The 22,182-nt window shown below is 43.1% G+C and overlaps 1 protein-coding gene across 3 annotated transcripts in view; it reads right to left on the bottom strand.

Moving 5' to 3' along the window:
• Positions 1–21,138, bottom strand: part of BZW1 (basic leucine zipper and W2 domains 1) — a 245,153-nt gene extending 224,015 nt beyond the window's left edge. The window contains exons 1-12 of one of the 3 annotated variants that reach the window (XM_053472277.1): positions 20,985–21,138; positions 20,015–20,090; positions 17,079–17,255; positions 15,424–15,518; positions 15,261–15,326; positions 14,897–15,032; positions 14,706–14,815; positions 14,450–14,620; positions 14,226–14,372; positions 11,183–11,321; positions 10,441–10,563; positions 9,136–9,190 (exon numbers count right to left, since the gene is read on the bottom strand). In XM_053472277.1, coding sequence (XP_053328252.1) covers positions 9,159–9,190; positions 10,441–10,563; positions 11,183–11,321; positions 14,226–14,372; positions 14,450–14,620; positions 14,706–14,815; positions 14,897–15,032; positions 15,261–15,326; positions 15,424–15,518; positions 17,079–17,255; positions 20,015–20,078 — 1,260 coding nt within the window. In that variant the 5' untranslated portion in view covers positions 20,079–20,090; positions 20,985–21,138 and the 3' untranslated portion in view covers positions 9,136–9,158. Of the gene's footprint in view, positions 1–8,801; positions 9,191–10,440; positions 10,564–11,182; positions 11,322–14,225; positions 14,373–14,449; positions 14,621–14,705; positions 14,816–14,896; positions 15,033–15,260; positions 15,327–15,423; positions 15,519–17,078; positions 17,256–20,014; positions 20,091–20,984 lie in introns of those variants that run through there. The other 2 variants (XM_053472276.1, XM_053472278.1) reach the window with 2 other exon arrangements.
• Positions 21,139–22,182: the final 1,044 nt, after the last annotated feature.

Genomic DNA, 22,182 nt, shown 5'->3' with positions numbered 1-22,182 from the left:
GCAAAATATTATGGTGTAGCCTTCTGATATGATCTGACGGATCCATGGGTTGCTGGTAGTCTGGAACCATGTGTCCCGAAATATCTGAAGGCGACCTCCTACTTTGTCAGAACCTTCTCGCCCGGTCTTGTCTAGCTCCTTTAGGGTGAAATCTGGTGTCTTTATTCTGTTTCTGAAAGGAAGACTTATGCGATGGTCTGGAATATCTCTGCCTATTATAGGGATACCTGCGGTTCCATTTAGGCTTAATTTCTTGAGGCAGCGCTTTCTTGGTGTCTGACATCAGTTTCAAAAGCTCTTCCAGAGGAGAACCAAAAAGCTTTTTCCCTCTCAAATGGTAAATCACACAGTGAAGATTTAGATGCAGAATCAGCGTTCCAGGATCTAAGCCAAACTGCTCTCCTGGCAACCCTAGACAGTCCCATATTACGGGCGGATAGCTTGACCAATTCTTCCACCGTATCAATCAAAAAATCATTAGAAAGCTTCAAATTTTTTAGAAGTTGAGAAAGATCCTTATCTGCATCCTCCAGAACGTGGTCTTCTAATTTCTGGAGCCATAAGCCTTGAGCTCTCGCTACCGCTGCTCCAGCTGAAGCTGCTTTGCTTTGAAGTCCTGCTGCTTGGAAGATTCTTCTATTAACAGTCTCTGCTCTCTTGTCCATGGTGTCTTTTAAGCCGGAAACTTCTCCAATTGGCAATGTAGTTTTCTTAGACAACTGAGCGACCTGGACATCAACTTTAGGAAGCTCTTCCCATATGCTGTCATCTTGAAGCTTAAAAATTTGTTTGAAGTGCTTAGAAACAAAAGCTCGCTTACTTGGATGCTTCCACTCACGCTGTACAAATTCCATAAGATGAGGCAAAATAGGAAAACCCTTTTTCTTAGTTTCTGGATTCAGTAAAACATGATTTACTTCTTTAATGAATTTTCCCAGTTCTTGAGAGGGGAAACCGGACTCTGATTCAGATTCTTCCGAACTGGATACATCCATAGATGAATGAGAACATTCCCCAGATGACAATTCTGATGTGGATGAACTACGCTCTCTCCTGCGTTTCTTACTTGGCTTGTCATATACAGTTGGCTTGGCCGCCTCCTTAAATGCTTGGAATGTTTGAGACAAATTAACCTGGAACCAGGATAGAAAAGACTGCATATCCTTTTGTTTCTCTTTTGCCAGGATATCTGCTAAACACTGGTGGCATGTCTTCCTCTTGTAGCCGTCTGGGAGAGGAGTATTACATTCAAGGCAAGCCAAATGTTTAGACTTGCATGAAGCCTTTTTGGGAGGAGCAGAAGGCATTTTATCCTTCTCTGGAGATGAAGGGGTTAACATGTTCTTGGTGTATCACTATAAAGATCACCAAAAAAACCGTGTGGGGGTCAAACAACACGGCAAAAACCTGTCCTGACACACTCTTGTGGTCAGACAGGTTTGCACAGTCTTTATAGGCAGCCAAATTTTGAATTTGGCGCCAAAAACGGATGATCCGAACCGCGCATGCGTTGTAGCACGGCCGGATCATCAGTGGAACGCATAGCCACCCGGCCGTGCGTTCCACCGTACTGCGCATGCTCCTCCCCTGGCTGCTTAAATCTCCACTATAGAACCCGTCTGTAACGCGGAGTAGCTGAGCCGCAGCCGAGCTCCCACCCGGGGAGCGAACGGACTGCCCGACCCCTGCTTGGCCAGCACAACCCGTGTGCCGACCGAAGCCTCTTCAATTTGGAGGAGCCGGAGCCCCAAGTGTTCGTCCCAGCGGGACAAAAAAGAACTAATTTTACCATGCCGGTACGGGCGGTTATAGGGTAAGAGGGGGGCGGAGCTTAACCCTTCAATTTCTTTCAGTGTTTGTCCCGGGGAAAGAGCAAACCCTCTGGTACTGCCACTATACGCCGGGAAAAATATGCATCTCGAGTAGATGCATATAAGACATTTAACCAGATGTGCAATGCAATTTACTGCCTGAATCTATGTGAGGTTGAATTTAAAATTAATAGGTGGTATCTGGTACCTACTAGGTTGGCGAAAATGCTCCCTGACTCTCCAACTTATTGCTGGATGTGTGGCCAACAAGATGGAGATTTTCTCCACATACAGTGGAGCTGCCCACTGGTTAGAACATTGTGGGACGTAACTCTGAAAATTTGGAGGAATTGTTGGGTCAGGAGATTAGCAGGTCCCCTGATTTAGCTATATTACACCTTAACATCCCACCTCTAAAAAGATATGAAAAAAATAAAGATCTTATGATGGCTGTAAAATTGTCAATAGTAAAAAAAATTGGAGGTCTACAGTGGTTAATACATGGATAAAAACCAAAGCTCAAATAATACATCAATTTAAAATGGAAAGAGGGATCGCTTACAACTTTGGGTGGTGCAATCAAATATATAAAGAGTGGGATAACTGGATAAATAAACTTGAAAACAAGTTAGTTATACAAGACAGGTTGAAGGTTCATGTTTTGTGTGAACATCAAGAAAATAATAAAATCAAATATGGAGTCCGTAAAAATTGTGCAATAGGGAATAAGATACAAATATTAAAATAGAGTAGTTAGAAAGTATGAATATGGGATCAGCCTTACCGGATTGTGGATGGATACACCGTATTTGCTCGATTATAAGACAAGGTTTTCATAAATCAGGGGTCGTCTTATAATCAGACCTCAACTAGGTCTGACTATGAGACCAAGATCCAGATCCCCCGCAGCGATGTCCACACCCACACAGTCCCCGGTGCTTAGTCCGGGCAGCGTGTAGAGCTCTACGCAATTCGCGCAGACCTTCCCAGGCTGTCAGAGTTCCCTGTGATCTCCGACAGCCTAGGAAGGTCTGCGCGATGGACGCAGACAACCCCCACTGCTAACTGCACCTCCTCCCGGCTGCAGCGGAAGTTGTCTACGCGATTCGCGTAGAGCTCTACACTCTGCCCGGACTAAGCACCGGGGACTCAGAAGCTCCGATAATGTGAAATGCCTTTTAATGGCACTCTGCCTCCAGAAATGCCTTTTAACCCTCTATACACCACTGCCTCCTGAAATACCTTATACCTCCCTATAAGGCATTTCTGGGGCAGAGTGACAAGCCAGATGGCTTCCAGATGGGGGGCAGATGTGCAGAACTGGGGAGGCAGGTTGAAGAACAAAAATTTTTTTTTATATAATAATATATAAATTATATATATATATATATATATATATATATATCCTCAATCATAGCTTTCACATTGTTCACATGAACTAACATACCGGTAAAACTTTTTTCCTCTAGGGTAGTCTTATATTGAGGCTAGGGGTAGTGTTGGGAACCCACCTGGCGGCCTGAACTGCATGTCCCAGGCGTCGGACAATACTAACAGCGCTAAACCCCGATTATAGGCCGCACCCCAATTTGTGCAAATACACTTTTTTTCTTATCTACGCTACATGCTCAGATCACTGCACACAAAAAGACAAGAGTGTTAAGCGAATTTCCACCTTAGAGAAGAAAAAAACAGTAATTTTACTTACCGTAAATTCTCTTTTCCCAAGTATAGTGGCAGTACCAGAGGGTTTGCTCTTTCGCCGGGACAAACACTAAAAGAAAACGAAGGGTTAAACTCCGCCCCCCCCTTACCCTATAACCGCCCGTACCGGCATGGAGAAGCAGTTAACTAACAAGAGGACCAAAGGATGGAAAACAATTATCTGTATTAATACCAAATTGGGAGGGAGATCCGTACTGCCACTATACTTGGGAAAAGAGAATTTACGGTGAGTAAAATTACTGTTTTTCCCGGCGTATAGTGGCAGTACCAGAGGGATGTAGCAAGATCCCCCTCAAAAAAAAAAAAGGGGAGGGAGTTAGAGTTTGACTGCGTGAAGGACCTGACGTCCAAACTCAGCCGCTGAAGCAGAGGAAATGTCCAGTCTATAATGTTTGATAAAAGTATTCCATGAGGACCACGTTGCTGCTTTACAAATGTCCTCCGGAGAGACTGAAGACCTGGAGGCCCAGGAGACTGAGACGGCTCTCGTAGAGTGAGCCGTAATCTGAGGAGGAAGTGTGGCCCCACAGGAGTCGTATGCCAGACGGATGGTATCTGTGAGCCATCTGGATAACGTAGATTTTGACACTGCTTGCCCTGAAGACCTTCCCTGGAACTGTAGAAACAGGTGGTCAGATGAACGAAAAGAAGAGGTACGTTCCAAATATATGGTAAGAGCTCTCTTAACATCCAACGAGTGCCATTCATTTTCTTCTGGTGTCGTAGGATCCGGATAAAAAGTAGGCAGGATAATAGGCTGGTTAATATTGACCTGGGATAACACTTTAGGCAGAAATGACGGTCTGGGATACATGACCACTTTATCTTGATGAAAAACTAGAAATTCCTTAGAGGCTGAGAGCGCCTGGAGTTCCCCAATGCGCCGTGCCGACGTGATAGCCACTAAAAATGCTGTCTTTAGGGAGAGGAATTTTAGTGACACTTTCTGGAGAGGTTCAACCGGAGATAAACACAGAGCTTTGAGAACCATGGTAAGATCCCATGGTGGAAAAAATGATCTAACCGGAGGTCTTTTAATTGTGATGGCCTTAAAAAATCTCCGAATTAAGCGATCTGACGCCAGATCGAGTAGCAGGAAATGACTGAGAGCAGACACTTGACCTTTAAGAGTAGAGACTTTGAGGCCTGCTGTAAATCCCATATGCAAGAAGCGCAAAATGACCGGAATGGACGGAGGGGAAGACTGTAGATCTAGAGACTGACACCATTCCAAAAATTTTCTCCATGTTCTCAGATAAATTCTTGATGTAGACCGTCTCACTGAATTCAAGAGGAGATCAGTCATAATAGGTTCTATACCTTGATTTTTCAGGATTAGCCTTGCAGCAGCCAGGCCGTCAGTATGTACATTCGAAGGATGTGAAGGGGAATTCCTTTCGTTTCCAAAACTACTGAGGACAACGGAAGCTCCCAATAAGCTACTGCCAGCTGGCACAGGTCCGAAAACCAGCTCCGATTTGGCCAAAACGGGAGAACTGCTAGTACTCTTGCCTTGTCCATCTTGACTTTGAGCAAGACTCGGGGAATCATCGCCACCGGAGGGAAGATATAGGCCAGGTTGAATTGCCACTTGATCCCTAATCCATCCAGAAAGGGCGGGTAATCCATATTGTACAGGGAAGCAAAAAGAGGGACCTTTCGGTTCAGTCTTGTTGCCATAAGATCCACTTCTGGCAAGCCCACTAATCCCACCAATTTTTGAAACATAGTCGGATGAAGAGACCATTCTGCTTGAGAGCATCTGTTTCTGCTGAGGTCGTCTGCTAGAGCATTGTACTGACCTCTGATGTGAACCGCCGAGATAGCTTCCAGATGCTTTTGTGCCCATCGCATGATGTCGGTGCATAAAGATTGAAGACTGGCTACTCTCGTACCTCCTTGTCTGTTTATATAAGCCACTGTTGTGGGGTTGTCTGATTGAATCTTCACTGATCTGCCTACTATCCATGGCTTGAAGGATACTAGGGCCCTGAAGACAGCCTGTAGTTCCCTGAAGTTTGACGAGCTTCCTGCGTTGACCACTCTCCTTGTGCTGAGTGAGATTGGAAATGAGCTCCCCAACCAGTCTGGGATGCATCTGTGGTAACTATCAGCCACTGCTTGGGCTGGAATGACAGGCCGCTTGTCAAATTTTTCTTGATCTTCCACCACTCTAGTTGTCGCAACACTTCTTGAGATATCAAAATCTCTTTGTCTAGGTCCTCGTCTTTTCTGGACCAGTGGGACAGGATGTGCCATTGTAGAGGCCTCATTCTTGCCTGTGCCCAGGCTACTGCCGGCATGGTGGAAGTCATAAGTCCCAAAATGCTCATAACCTTTCTGATGGAGCATATGGGATATGCTTGGAGATCCGTGACTTTTAGCCGAATGCGTGTGGCTTTGTCTTTCGGAAGAAAAAGACGAAGAGACCTTGAGTTTACCTGAAACCCCAGAAACTTGATCTCTGTTGTTGGATTTAAGTTTGATTTGGCCACATTCAGAAGCCAACCATGGTTTTTGAGCAGATTGATTGTCGCTTGAAGATCTATTAAGAGTTGTGCAGCTGATGAGGCTTTTATCAACCAGTCATCCAGGTAAGGGACCACCGATATTCCCTGTAATCTTAATTCTGCCGCCAAAGGGGTGAGAATCTTTGGCGGCAGAAGATAAAGAAGAATGGTAAAGCGCAGTGGAAAGGCCGAAGGGTAGCGCTTTGAATTGAAAGTGAAGGAGACCTCAGCTTGTGTTCACTGCAAATCTTAAAAATCTTCTTGACTTTACGGCTATAGGCACATGAAGGTAAGCATCCTGAAGGTCTAGGGAAGCCATATAATCCCCTCTCTGAATCATCTGGGTAACTGAAGAGATGGTCTCCATACGGAAGTGTTGGTAAGGAATGTGTTGGTTGACGAACTTCAAATCCAATACTGGACGAAAGGTGCCACCTGGTTTCGGGACTAGGAACAACCGGGAATAAACCCCCTGAAAAAACTGAGACTTTGGAACATTTTCTATCACTCCCTGACTGAGGAGTTTTGACGCTGCCGTAATTAATGCCGTATTCTTGGTTACTGACGGGTAAGAGGAGACTAGAAAAACATTGTGTGGAGGTCTGCAAAACATTATGGTGTAGCCTTCTGAAATGATCCGACGGATCCAAGGGTTGCTGGTAGTCTGGAACCATGTATCCCGAAACATCCGAAGGCGTCCTCCTACTTTGTCAGAACAGTCTTGACCTATCTTGTCTGGCTCCTTTAGGGTGAAATCTGGTGTCTTTATTTTGTTTCCGAAAGGAAGACTTATCCGATGGTCTGGAATATCTCTGTCTATTAAAGGGATACCTGCGGTTCCATTTAGGCTTAATATCTTGAGGCAGCGCTTTCTTGGTGTCTGACATTTGTCTCAAAAGCTCTTCCAGAGGAGACCCAAAAAGCTTTTTCCTCTCAAATGGTAGATCACACAGTGAAGATTTAGATGCCGAATCAGCGTTCCAGGATCTAAGCCAAACTGCTCTCCTGGCAACCGTAGACAGACCCATATTGAGAAAGATCCTTATCTGCATCCTCCAGAACGTAGTTTTCTAATTTCTGGAGCCATAAGCCTTGAGCTCTCGCTACCGCTGCTCCAGCTGATGCTGCTTTACTTTGAAGTCCTGCTGCTTGGAAGATTCTTCTATTAGCAGTCTCTGCTCTCTTGTCCATGGTGTCTTTTAGGCCGAAAACTTCTCCAATTGGCAATGTAGTTTTTTTAGACAACTGCGCGACCTGGACATCAACTTTAGGAAGCTCTTCCCATATGCTGTCATCTTGAAGCTTAAACAGTTGTTTGAAGTGCTTAGAAACAAAAGCTCGCTTACTAGGATGCTTCCATTCACGCTGTACAAATTCCATAAGATGAGGCAAAACAGGAAAACCCTTTTTCTTAAGTGTCTGGATTCAGTAAAACATGATTTACTTCTTTAATGAATTTTCCCAGCTCTTGAGGGGGAAAACCGGACTCTGATTCAGATTCTTCCGAACTGGATACATCCCTGGATGAACGTGAACATTCCCCAGATGACAATTCCGAAGTAGATGGACTATCTCTCCTGTGTTTCTTACCTGGCTTGTCATATACTGTTGGCTTGGCCGCCTCCTTAAATGCTTGGAATGTTTGGGACAAATTATCCTGGAACCAGGATAGAAAAGACTGCATATCCTTCTGTTTCTCTTTAGCCAGGATATCTGCTAAACACTGCTGGCATGTCTTCCTCTTGTAGCCGTCTGGGAGAGGAGTATTACATTCAAGGCACGCCAAATGTTTAGACTTACATGAAGCCTTTTTGGGAGGAGCAGAAGGCATTTTGTCCTTCTCTGGAGACGAAGGGGTTAACAATTTTTGGTGTATCAATATCAAGATCACCAAAAAAACCGTGTGGGGGTCAAACACGGCAAAAACCTGTCCTGACACACTCTTGTGGTCAGACAGGTTTGCACAGTTTTTATAGGCAGCCAAATTTTGAATTTGGTGCCAAATCCGGATGATCCGAACCGCGCATGCGTTGTAGCACGGCCGGATCATCAGTGGAACGCATAGCCACCCGGGCGTGCGTTCCACCAAACTGCGCATGCTCCTCCCTGGACGTTGTAAAAGCTCCGCTACAGAACCCGTCTGTAACGCGGAGTAGCTGAGCGGCAGCCGAGCTCCCACCCGGGGAGCGAACGGAGTGCCCGACCCCTCTTGGCCGACACAACCCGTGTGCCGGCTGAAATCTTCTACCGGAGAAGCCGGAGCCCAAGTGGTCGTCCCTGCGGGACAAAAAAGAACTGCTTCTCCATGCCGGTACGGGCGGTGTTTAACCCTTCGTTTTCTTTTAGTGTTTGTCCCGGCGAAAGAGCAAACCCTCTGGTACTGCCACTATACGCCGGGAAAAAAAAGTAAATATAAGTTTTATTATTCTTTTGTTCAGGCACGGAAAATGCAAGAGATTGTTACATTTCTGGATGTGAATGGGTTGCAAAATTAGAAGCCAGTTTACTGTAGTGAGACCTCAGCAGGCTAGTTTTTTTTTTTTTTTAAATTGGGTAATAGATAGACTATTTGTTATTTCTCCATCTTGGGAATCCTATGGCAAGGTCAGCTGGACATTACTAATAGCTACATTACAGACCCTTTTTGTGGACAAAATAGCATAGAGGCGTACCTAAGAAGCCAGACCACGTACCCACAGGCCCCCCCCCCCCGGTTTTCTGGTTAGGAGGACAAGACAAAAAAAAAGAAAGTCAATTTTCCTTCAAACAGGATGTTTAATTTGCAGGTTGGTGTCAACATACCAAATCAGTGATTACGCTTTTTTATTTTTTTCAATCGGAAAAAAAATAAAAAGTTATTCTGACAAGCTTTAAGTTACATTACAGTAGAAGATACAGGAGGCAGAAGATAAATGATTGACAGCTTATACTTAAAACATGGCTTTAAAACCAACTTTACTGGTAATGGAGTACATAAAAAAATGAAATAAAATGAAAGCCCTTATTTCATGCTTGATACAAGAGGTAGGATGCAAGAATCATAAGGACACAATGAGTTATGACAGCTTATCTAAAGCTCCTGTGTTTTCCTTACTGACAACACCATGATAATTTAATCAACTTCTTCTGTCTCCGATTCAGACTCTGAAAATTAAAAAAAAATAAAAAATGGTTCGGGTTAAAAGACAAAAAAAAAAAAAGGCAAGGAAGTTCAAGGAAAATGCAACCAATGATTATGTTCATAATAGATTAGTTGGCCGATATTTTTAATGCGGTTAAGCAAAAGATTATGCAAATTTTATTTGAAATATTTTAAATACTGGGTGTTAACAGCAGAATAAAAAACTAAACTTACATTGTGTCATTGTACTCTGCACACATTTTTATCACAATGGGATTTCTCTATTCGGCTTATTTTACTGACATAAAAGCTATATTTAAAAAGGTACAAGAAACCAAACATTTCTCAAACTAGGTTAAAGTTACTAGTAAATATGAATTCACACAAACTAGGTTTTCATCTTTAATAAAAACGATGATTGAGAAAAATGCATTTCGTATTTTTTATTTGACAACCTGCCCCCCAGTTATGCACATCTGACTCCAGGCTTGCCACTCTGCCCCCAGATATGCCTTATGCCCTCCTATATGCCATTGTGCCCCCTGGTATGCCTTACACCCTCCTATAAGCCACTCTGACCCCTCAGACTTGTTGCCCACCAGCCCCCCCCCCATGCTTCAGACTCCCTGGTGTCTAGTGAGGGCAGCCGGAGAACATCTGTGCAATGTGCTCAGATAGACAACCTTTGCTGCTGCCGGCAATCCGGCTGGAGCTTCTATGACTGAGCACCGGAAGGTCATGTCACACCGGCACTCTGTCTGAAGTGGAGGGCAGTAGCAAAGGTTGCCTGCGAGCATCACACAGACTCCCACCGGCTGCCAGAGAGGAGGATCCAGGTCCCCTGCACCGCTCCAGCGGATCCTCCTCTCTGGCAGTCGGTGAATGTCTGCGTGATGCCCGTAGACAACCTCTGCTGGCGCCTCCGCTGGGGCTCCTGGGGTGGAGAGGCGTTGTGACAAGACCTTCTGGTGCTCAGTCATAGAAGCCCCAGCAGATGGCCGGCTGTCTGAGAGGAGGACCCAGGTCTCCTGCACCGCATGTGTTAAGTCACTGTAAGGCGAGCATATATCTTATATTCGATAAAATAAATGAAACTAATGAAAATTGTTGAATTTTATTACCAATTTTATCAATTAGTTGTTGCAGCCCTATAAGGCACATTTTGAAGTACAAAATCTGTCTGATTGCTCAAAAAAGGCACCTTTTGTAACTATACAAATTTAAAAAAAAAAACAAAAAAAAAACCTAGTCTGAGAACCAGCAAGTTACATACCTTCTTCAGCATTCTTAAGCCATTCAACAAATTTTTTCATTTGATCCAGAAACACACTTTTCCCTTTTGCAAGATGTGCATCTTTATACCATTTCAAAATGGGCTCTTCGCTCAAAACCTCAGCTGTAAAAAGATCACATAAGATATAAAATGGACAAATAGATACAAACTCGACATTTAATCTCTTGTCAGAATGAAACTATATTCACAGATCCAACATCAATACATATGAAAGCATAGCACGTAGTGGAACTTTCTTAAACAAGAACGTTACCACATGATCTACAATATGTGGACACCTGACCATCACACCTAAATGGGCTTGTTGGACCTTCCAAAAGCATGAGTAATAGAGATGCAGCCGCCCCACCCCCACCCCACACACACTTTGCCACTATTCTACCCTTCTGGGAAGACTTTCCCACAGATGCACACTAAAATCTTGTGGAATTTGTGAACCAGGCACAATTGTCTAATTCACCCCAAAAGGGGTTTAATGTGTGTGGTCTACTGCTTCATGTCTGAGCGGTCAGTCCTAGTTACTTCCACTTTGAAAGGGCTAGTCAAAAGCTTCACAGACTCACCTATGGCACCCTATGGTTGAATATACTTGTTAGCAATGCGTGAATAAAATACCTAAACTCAATTAATGGGATGCATGCTGAACTAATATTTTGACCTTAAAGTGTTTGTGGACAATATGGTTAGGGGAGGGGGGGTATGCTGCAGTTACATTTCTTACCTTTATAAAAGAGCACCACAATTTTCTGGAAGGACTTCATGAAGTGAATGTTGTCATAACAATACTCCTGAATTTTTAACAACAAAGTCAGTTCTGAATGACCTTGTGTAGTAAAGGCAGCAAGTAGAGGACTGTATTGCTGGAACACAAGAAACTGGTTTTGAAGAGACATTTTATAACCTGCACGCACACAACCCCCCCCCCCCCACAAAAATAAAATAAAAAAAGCCGATTGGGAACATGGACCTCACTCTAACAAAGAATGCTATGTCTGTTCATACAGAATAGTACTCTAAAGCAGATACACTCATACAATGGAGAAAAGTACCTCATGAATTTTTATTGAGATCGAATAAAGCTTTAATTTTATGCATTACCAGACGTCCGACTACTTTGCTCCATTGGACAAATGAGTGTGCTACATTTATCTACTTGCATTAGAGGACTTTCCATGTTTGGAAGTAACAGGGATCAGTAGCTGCCATGCTTGACCATGCTCCCATCCTATGCATATTAATGAAGTTAACATGGCAACAATCAAGAAACTGGCCATTTGACTGCTCTATCGTCATACAGAGCTTGCATTTCAATGCAAGCGCTTGCTATATTTTGGGCCAGTTAGAGAGGCATTTATGAGCTGCCCAACGAGCCCTGCTCCTCCAGCAGCAGGGAGAACAGACGCCAGGCTCTCATCACAGGACCCGGTAAGAGATCCCGGAAAAACAGAAAAAGATAAGGCAGAGATATTTGTATTACAGTAACCGTTTTGAGACTAATAGGTAAAGAATGAATAAAGGGTGCACCTGACCTAGACCAAGAGGAAATCTGAGACTGAAGTTTTCATGCACATAAACTGCTAAAAATTAGAGGGAACACTGTTCAGGACACCAGCCGCTGGAACATTTAAAATCCTCAAAATTGACTAGGTATCACCCATGCCTATACAGAAGCATTAAGGCTTAAAGGGAATAAGAATTTGCGTGTAGGTTTTTAAGCTGACAATGAAACGTTTTATGAGGTGTCGATTAAAACAATATAAAAATAGAGGTTACGTTAAAGAACAAAGTCTTGCATTAGTTTAGGTCGGCAACTAACAAATTTTTTTCACACTAGATCAAATTAACCAAAAAATAATCATTTTACTAATTTGCAAATGTTTCGTTAATTTAAAATAAACACACTGGGTGTTATCAGAATAACTTAAAATTGACAAACGTGTCATTGTACTGTGTACACAAAACTTCTCATTGGCATTTCTCTAATCACCTTCCTATATTAGACATTTAAAAATAAAAAAAAATTTTATTTTTTTTTTAAAAAAAAGGTACTTGAACCCAAACACAATACCGTATTTGCTTGATTATAAGACTTAACCCCTTCGTTCCCCTATAGACGTACCGGGACGTCCAAAAAACGCCCACAAAGAAACCCCTATGGACGTCCCGGTACGTCCAGCGTCAGGGACACATCCCTGCCGCTGCACGGGAGACCAGGCTGTCGTTTGACAGCCTGGACTCCCCACTGACAGCAGAAGCCGGCTTTGCCGGCTTTCTGCTGTCCGATAGCCTGTAACAGCTTCCGGCATGAAAGCCGGTAAGCTGTTACCGGTAAACTGCCCGATCGCGCAGTTTCAAACGCGCGATCGGGCATTCCCTTCCGGGTTGCGTCACTGCTGACGTAACCCGGAAGGTCATCGGAGGACCGGATAATCCCTGCGGGGATATCCTGCCCTCCGATGAGGCACAGAGACGCTACGATCTCTATGCAGGTCTGTGAGGACCTGCATAGAGATCACAGTGTGATCGGTGCAGGGGGATCGTGGGGAGCGGAGTGAGAGACCATCTCTCTCGCTCCCCCTCCCGTCCTGAAACGGAAAAGCTGGAAAAAAAAAGTTAATTAAAAAAATTAATAAATTAAAATAATATAAATACTAAAAAAAATTATGTGAGCTGTGATGTCACTGTGACATCACTGGCATGTTCAGGAGGTCCCTAGGAGGACCTCTTACCATTACTGTGTAAAAAAAAAAAAAATATATATAAAAAATACAAAAATGTAAAAAAAATTAAAATAAAATTTTTTTTTTAAAAAAAATATATAAAAAGATAATAAAAAAATTTCTTAAAAAAAACCTTACATCCCATTGCCCTAGCATAACATCTAGCCAGTATAACCCTCCTGCCCCCGTTCACAACCCCCAAACCGGTTAAGCCATAAAAATTATACAAAATTGTACACCTAATAGTATGCTCCCTGGTGCTGGGAAAGTCTGGAAAATCTATATAAATTAGGTATTTCTGAAATCAGGACACCTGAATTAATAAAATTGGAGTGGAGTTTCCATCACTTTACCTAATTTTGTGAGGATTCAGAGGGAAAATGTAAAAAAAAATTAGTTTATTTTTCTAATCTTCGCTAGTTTTTACTAAGTTTCTCATTCTAAATTTTCAGCTAATCATCCAACTATGGTATCAAACGAAAGCTCCATCTCTCCTTGAAAAAAACAATATATAGTTTACATGGGTACACTATTCACAGGAACAGAGAATAATCGCTAAACCGACATACCCCAAAATGGCAAAATTGCTCTGGGCTTTGAGGTACCAAAAACCCCTGGGATTGAAGGGGTTAAAGAGCATCTTAATTTTTTTCCCGTTTCAATTTGTCTTTAGCAGTGCTACAGGCTCCCTATGCCATGCCACTCCCCCCTTACACACCCATGCTATCACACACACACTCATCCATATACCCTTCCCCACCCCCTTACCAGAACTGCAGAGCTCTCACTCAGACTTCTGCAGGGGCCCTGCTACTTCCATCTGTGTTGCTGTGGGAGCAACGTCTCCTGTCCCGCCCCCAGGGGAAGACGGAAGGGAGCAGAGTCATGCGAAGTGCATTCACGTGACTCCACTGGGTTCCCGATTCTCCTGGCCTGTATAAGAGACGCTGTTCGCACAGGTAAGCAGCCTTGCCCCTGCAGACGATTTTCAGACCCCCCCCTTCGGCATTTTGCCGATAATGCCCTTTTCAGCAAAGTCCTTACCTTCAAATGCTTGATTGCTTGCTCTGTAACTAGCTCCTCCTTTTTGTTCCATTCCACACAACTCATTACACTGGACCATAAGATGCCAATCACAGTCTGCTCCAGTATGTTATTTTTCTTCATTTCCTCCTTTACATACATGCTAATCTATTAAGCAAAGATTCTGCATTAGCGAAAGTACTTTCTATTACTGTTAAAACACAAAATAAGAGGCATACAAGTACCTCTTTAAGAGGCTCGCCGTGTGACATCATCTCTTGCAGCTCTTTTTGAAGCTCCTTACGTGCCCCGATTGTCTGCTGATTCCTTACATATTCTGAGAGCTCTTTTAATCCTGCATCAGTAAAGTATTTTGTGAAATGTTCAATACTTTGTTTGTTGGCAGGAAATAGTTCCTAGAAAGCAGGAAAAAATAGATACGTCAAGCTGAGCATTTAAGTACAACAGTTGGGTAGCTAGTCAGGATCCTGACCGACACACCATTAATCTGTTATCCATGTTGACTTTGCGAAGACTACCAGCAACAGCATTGATATCCTTTTCATTAAGCCATGATTTAAATAGCTTTACTGCAAACGCTGCAGAAACACCTGAAAGAGACAAGTATGAATCATTTTAAACAATCAAATGTTGGTCAAAAACCTCCTTTATTCTAGGTACAATGAACGCACCCTCTTTGACCAAGTTCTCGTTGTAAAGACTGTTGAGGATTGATGCCGAAAGATTCCCGTTAGCCAAAAGAATACCAGTGAGCATGGCCAGCTTATTCCTCTCAGACTCTGAAAAACCTTTCAGAAACAGTAGCAGCTGGAAGATAAGGATGTTTTGTAAATATGTTAATTTGCATTTACAGAATGTATTAATTCAGCACCAGATACATGGAGTGGTATGTGTGAAGACTCACAGGACACATTCAAACTACAATATAAAGGCCTGGATGAAAGGAATTTTAACAGAAAATTATTCACTTATTGGATTTATAACGTGCCGAGAGAAAAGTTACTGCTAAAAAAACAAAAGACACATAGCGGTAACCTTTTTAACTTCTTCCTCAAAACCTTTCTCCAGGTACTTGTAACGTCTTATCAACTTGTTAAAAACCTAGGAAAAAAAAAAATAGATGTTGCATAATGGGGGAACGGGCAGCAAAACCTACATCTTTACAAGTTAGAATGTCAGAATTGGAGAAGCCACACACCTGAGCAAATGCCTGCATGGTTTCTAGATCTTCCTGTGCTGTAAATACACAGACGTCAGTACGAATCACGTCATCTGCAAGAGTTCCACCTGGGGCTAAAGTAGGGAAAACAAGCAAGCAGTAAATTCTGATTAAAGGATTTCCATTTATGTGATACAATACACTTAACTTCTGTACTGATGGTATTCTGTGCCAAAAAAAAAAAAAAACCTGAGACTTAGTATTCTATGCTGCATTTCCTTTCCATGATTATCCTTTGTAATTCTTAATGCACCCACACAAGTTATATGTTGGTTTTTCAAGGGCAGATTTTAGATTGAATACTTTCCCATGGTAATGGGCCACAAAACATGTCTAATTTCTTAATTTTATTCTGTGAGGCCTATGTCCCGTATGGTAGTAGCCCACCGACTCAGGAGACCTACACAAACATTTTTTTACATGTGAAACCTGTACTTGCTCTGCTACTTCTGTTCCCCACATACTCCTTCCCTATTCCCATCACTGGCAACCACTAAACACAACCCTACATGTGCAACCTAAACAATCTCATACCCATCATCTCCAACCATAAACCACTCCAGTCTTTAGCAGTGCACTATGAAATACCCTTTCGGTATGCAACAAACTCGCTTGTATACATGATTTCTCCCATCCTTTTAACCCCCTAGCACAGGGGCGTCCAACGTGCGGCCCTCCAGCTGCTGCAGGACTACATCTCCCATACTCCTCAGCCAGCCCCTTGGCCTAGAGAGAATTACGGGAGATGTAGCCCTGCAGCATCTGGAGGGCCGTAGGTTGGACGTCCCTGCCCTAGCACTTACTGAAACCTGGATCCCCTGCCATGATACTACACCTATTTATATAGCGCCAACAATCTACACAGCGCTTAATACAATAAATATATTCAAGGGGTATGACAAGACGAGAATTGACAGACTAAGACAAACGGATACATTAGGTGGAGAGAGCGCTCCTACTCGATCCTTACGTTCTTCCCATGGGCTAAGGCTCTCCTCCTCACTTATCACCTCTTCCTTTTCCCATCTACAAGATTTCACTCGGGCTGCCCCATATGTCTGGAATCTACTTTCAACAAACCTTCAGCATTCACCCTCCCTCCCAACATTCAAGAAACATCTCAAAACTCACTTCAGAGAAGATTACCATTTTAGCTGCTAGAACTTTCTTGTCATTGATACAACCACCACACTACCTCTCACCCTTTCCCTGTGCCTTATGTTTCTCCTCACCCCATTCCCTTAAGATTGTAAGCTTCTTGCGAGCAAGGCCCTCTCCGCCTAATGCATTCGTTTAGTCTGTCAATTCTAGTCTTTTCATACCCCTTCAATATATGTATTGTATTGTATTGTATTAAGAGCACTGTAGATTTTTGGCACCATATAAGATTTAAAAAAAAAACAAAAAAAAAAAACGACTTCTCATGCAGCCACTTTGTCACCAAATGTTATTTACATTTCAAACAACCTGCCACCCCCTTATCCATGTTTCTTATGTTGTGCCATACTGTCTGATCACCTGCATGACAGCAGGGATCAGTTTTTATAGTGTGCCGACCAGCCGGTCTAACTACTTTTTTAAATTTTACATTATTTGGCGTTTAAAATTGAGGAGACCGCTTTCTTCCTACATACCCAACATCCCGCCAGCCACCAGGATGTCAAAGAGCGTTTCTGCATAACGGCGATAGTCAAGCTTTGCTCCAGAGGCATCCAGAAACTTTGCTACTGCTTCCAAATCGTTTCCAGTTTCATTTAAGCCTTGAATGATGCAGTCTTGGAATTGCGTAGGGTCAAACCTCTCCTTTTCATCTATGGAAAAGCACATTTTTTTATCTATTTATTTTTTTTCTTTAATACAAAACCTTGTTTTAGCAGACTATATCCTCTGAGCATACATTGAGCTTCTTTTACTTTAGCTTAAAATTTTACAACACAATCTTAAATTTCTTGCAGTTGCACTTGTGACAGCACTCCGGAGCTGTCACAGTGCATGCTGGGGTGGGTGTCCGGCGTCACTGAATGTCGAGGCATTTCAGCTATACCATTGAAGCTTAGGAGGTGAGAGGCATTAGGAGGCACATCAAGGATAAGGCAGTACTAATCAAGTCCACCATATTAGTTTGTCAGATCACCAAGCAATTTTAATCTGCTGCTGAGTGACAGTGCCTTAATGAGGCTCTTCATCCCGCCCCTTTCAAGATGCTACGCTGAAGCGGGCGGACTCACAGAAGAGTTCCGACGTCACGATCCTCTCCCCGTAAAGTGGAGGAGGGGGGAATAAAATAAAAAAAGTAGGGGTTTGAGGAAAGTGGACCTATTTAAGGGAGAGGGAGGGAATTCCCTCAGGTCATTAATTTTTTGTCATTGAAAATAAAAAAACGTTTAAAAAAATATAAAATCCTGGCTCCTAACTTTTCTAGCCGGCTCCTAGATTCAAAACAAAATTTGTCAAGCCCTAGGGGAGGGGCGAGCAGAGAAGCCGCCTCCCCTGGGCTGGTCTTCAGGGCCACGCCGAGGTAGGTGCAAGATCGTGATGTAGCCCTGACCAGCGGGTGCCCGATAAGCAGGGCTGGTTGGGGAGATCACGACCTCGGCTTCCGTGCTCCCTAATAACCACGCGCCGGCTATTGATGCCGAGCGCGGGGATGACGTCATGTCCCGTCGCTCTGCATCAATTGCCGGCGCGTAGTGATGAGGGAGCAGTAAAGCAGAGGTCTGAAATGACAGACCTCACACTCCCACAACTGGATGGAAGACAGAAGATGAGAAAGGTAAGAGATGGGGGGGGGAAGGGCAGTGTATGTGTCTATATGTTGGTGTGAGATGGTCAGTGTGTGTATAGTCAGGTGTGTGTGGTGAGGGCAGTGTATAAATGGGTATGTATTGACAGGCGTATGTTAGTGTATATGTGTGTGTAACAACCAGCCAATCACCGGTAAGGTACATTGCTTGCCGTGATTGGATGGTTGTTGTATACTGGGTAGAGGGGTAGTCTTATACGGCGAGCATAGCCCAAACTCTATATTTTAACTGGAAAAGTTGGGGGTCGTCTTATACGCCCAGTCATCTTATACGCTGGAATATACGGTACACATAAGTTTGCGTGGGTACATCAAACTCAGAAAAGGGGAATCTTAATTTAACCCACATATGGCAAAAGGAAAAAAAAAAAAGGGGGGGGGGACTTACTTTCCAGCAGGTGTCAATACAGACATGCGCAGGGAGGTCATTAGAGGAGAGAAGACATCCAGCAGGGCCTGCTGGCTGATATCCCATTGTGTCAGCGATGCAAGGCTATGGAGCCATGCATTGCTGATCAAAATAATCAGTGTATGGGAGAGCATATCAAACTATATTACCGTATTTGCTCTTCAGAGCAAATGCTCTGAAGAATACCCCTCGTCTTATAATCGGGGTCCAACGAATCTCAAATAGGTCTGACTATGAGACTAAGATACCCCGCAGCACTGCAGGGAACCTGGATCCTCCTGTGTTATGCCCCCCCGCCCTGACTTACCGGTGCTACCGTGTCTCCGGTGCGTAGTCCGGGCAGCGTGTAGAGCTCTACGCGATTAGTGTAGACAACTTACGCTGCAGCTGGGAGGAGGCGCAGTTGTCTTCATCCATCGCGCAGACCTTCCCGGCTGTCAGATCAGAGTTTCCCTACACGCTGCCCGGACTACGAAGCACCAGTAAGTTTGGAGGAGGGAGTGTTAAATGGGGGGCATAAGGCATTTCTGTAGGCAGAGTGCTCTATGAAATGCCTTTTAACCCCCTTAATGCCACTCTGCCTCCAGAGGTGCTTTTCAACCCTCTATACACCACTCTGCCTCCTGAATTGCCTTATACCTCCCTATATGCCACTCTGCCCCATAATATGCCTTTTAACCCCCTAAATGTCAGAGTGGCATATAGGGGTATAAGGCAATTCTGGAGGCAGAATGGCACATAGGGGGTCAAAATGCATATCATGGGGCACAGTGGCATAAAGGGGGTATAAGGCATTTCTGGGGCAGAGCGGCAAGCCTGGGGCAGATGTGCATTATGGGAGGGGCAGGTTGAAGAAAAAAAAAAAAAAAAAAAAGGAAATAAAAACTGTAACTCAATCATGGCTTTTATAAAAAAATAATAAAAAAAGTTTACATGAATTAACATTTACCGGTAAAACGGTTTTTCCTATAGGGTTGTCTTATATTCAGGCTTTTTTTCATACATTTTCAGATTGGGGGGGGGGTTGTCTTATAATCGAGCAAATGCGGTATACAGGGAGCCGGGTTATGTCACTACGACAGCCATAATATATAATAGAGCCCCTCAAATCACTATACATACAGTACTGAAAACAGTGAAGTAGAAGGAAGACAAAGGGGTATTGTAATCAGGGAATGTTGACAAACAAAGTTTAGGTCATTGTTCTGTAGCCTCTCTGTTTAGAAGAGATTCCAAGCAATATTTAGAGTTTATGTATTTAAGTATAGGAATACTAATATGTTTGTGTGTTTCTATGCTTTCCAAACAAAGACCTACTTGTCCTGGGCAGCAGGGGTGGGGAGAATCAGTACACTCACCTCTTTTTCGTGTTTTAAAACGCTGGCCAGATAGCGTTGGTTTTTGTTGCTTTTGATTATTCATAAAAAAGATGCCCTAGGATTCAAAACAGACAGATCTTACACACACACATATCTAACAGGATAATAAAGTTGAGCATTAATAGAGACTGCAATAATACACAAAGTTCATTACAAAAACAACCAGATATCCTGAAGCATCACTCAAAACAAGTGATGAAGCGGAATACACCCCAACATAACAGTGTCCTTCTAAGAATGTGTGCAGTACTTTTTTTTTTATTTTTTAAAAAGATCAAGTCAACACAGGTACACAAACTGGTAATATCTTATACAGCTCATTTAAACTAAAATGCTCAGCCAGGATTGGCGCATTGTTAGCGAACCAAGCATCACGCATTCCAAGCATCACGTATTACACATAGGCGGTAACAAGGCCTAGTGCCAAGTTTTTCTGAGAAAAGCTATCGCTTTCATTTAGGAATTTATCTAATGGTTCGATAAAAAAAAAAAAATACAAAATATACTGGAAGTTTAGAGTTCGCTTTTTTTTTTTTGTGCGCGGACACGCGTGAGCTCACAAGGCCCTCTTTAACTTGCAGCGTCCGCACCATTTAATGCATCGTATATACACCACAATGGATCCTTTTTACCCCCACACCTAAGCGAACGAAGAGATCAAAGCAGCACATGTACAAGATTGCCGTCGCAGATGATACACAACTAAAGAGTAGTAGAATGGCCTACTAGGAGTCGCACCCTTCTTTAAACTAGAAGCGAGGGACCGCTCAACTTTGAGACACGTTACAATACCCGGAATTAAATTCTAGCGGTCCTGGAAGGCCCAGTTGCACCTTATTTTCACCCACCCACAAAAGCACCCTTCCAAAAGTCTCCGAACAACCCTACAAGTGGAGAGATCCATGCCTAACGCCGAAACATTTAAAGGAAAAACAGCACAAGCTCTCACCGAACGTAAGGGAGACAGGAAACAGGCCGGTACCGGAACGAGTGTTAACGGAGGAAAAAAAATGAAACGGGGGGGAGTAGTAGAAGCCGCCTCAAAAAAGAATAGCCCTCTAAACTCGACGACACCAAAAAAGAGAGGCCGCAACACGTCACTGTCCCGTCACAGGGGGGCGGTAAAAGAGTTGGACTATACCAGTATATTCCTCCACGGGGTATACAATTTGCAGTTCCACATCGCCACATAATACCGTCAAGTTCGTTTTATATGATAAGCACGGTAATATATTGACCGATTGTTATAATGTTATATATGCCTAAAAATACGTTATTCACTGTTTTTGTTTTCTTGGATATAGGATGAGGTGCGAAACCAAGTCCCCTGTTTTGGTAGCGAGAGTGTTTTTTTTTTAGTTGTAAAATCCACTGGCAATGCGATATTCTTTTTGTAATGAAACATGGCAAGCATTTAGTTTAAGGAGAACTAAAACGTTAACCACTTCATGAACAAAGGCATTTTATCCAATATTTACTATGAATAATATACAGGAAACAAAAAATACTTAATGGATGGAAACCTATATTCAAGTTTTGACAAGCTTTAAACGTTTGCTTGATTATAAAATATTACATGATGCATTCTCATTAGTGATGTCCGGATCATGAACGAATCGTTCATTTGATCCGGTTCTTTTTAGTGATCCGGATGAATCGGTTCACTAGACTGAACGATTCATTTGTAGCGGCTCAGTCTGTGAATCATGCAGCTGTAACCTGATCCTAGAGCTGTGAGTCATCTGCAGAGCACTCAGACACAGACTCTGGGGTCAGGTTACAGCTCATTAATTCACACAGGAACGATGACTCGAATGATCCGAAGAGTCGAATGTTCCGAAGAGTCGAATGATTCGAATCTTACAGGGATCCGGATCTTACAAGGATCCGAATCTTACAGAGATTCGAATCATTCAGAGAATATTACTGATACCATACTTTTATAAATAAATACATTAATAATGTTCACACTGCCCCCAGGATTTAGATTCCCCTGAGTTTGCCCCCCTTTACCTATAACTGCACCTACAGTTAACTTTATTAAATTAATTAAATTAACCCTCAGTCATCAGCATAAAATTAACCCTTATACCCCATCAACCATAACTGCCCCTGAAATTAACCGTAAAGATCCCATTAACCATAAC

Source organism: Spea bombifrons, chromosome 7 (genome assembly GCF_027358695.1).
Source record: "Spea bombifrons isolate aSpeBom1 chromosome 7, aSpeBom1.2.pri, whole genome shotgun sequence".
Taxonomy (NCBI): domain Eukaryota; kingdom Metazoa; phylum Chordata; class Amphibia; order Anura; family Pelobatidae; genus Spea; species Spea bombifrons.
This window is presented reverse-complemented; position numbering and strand designations above follow the sequence as displayed.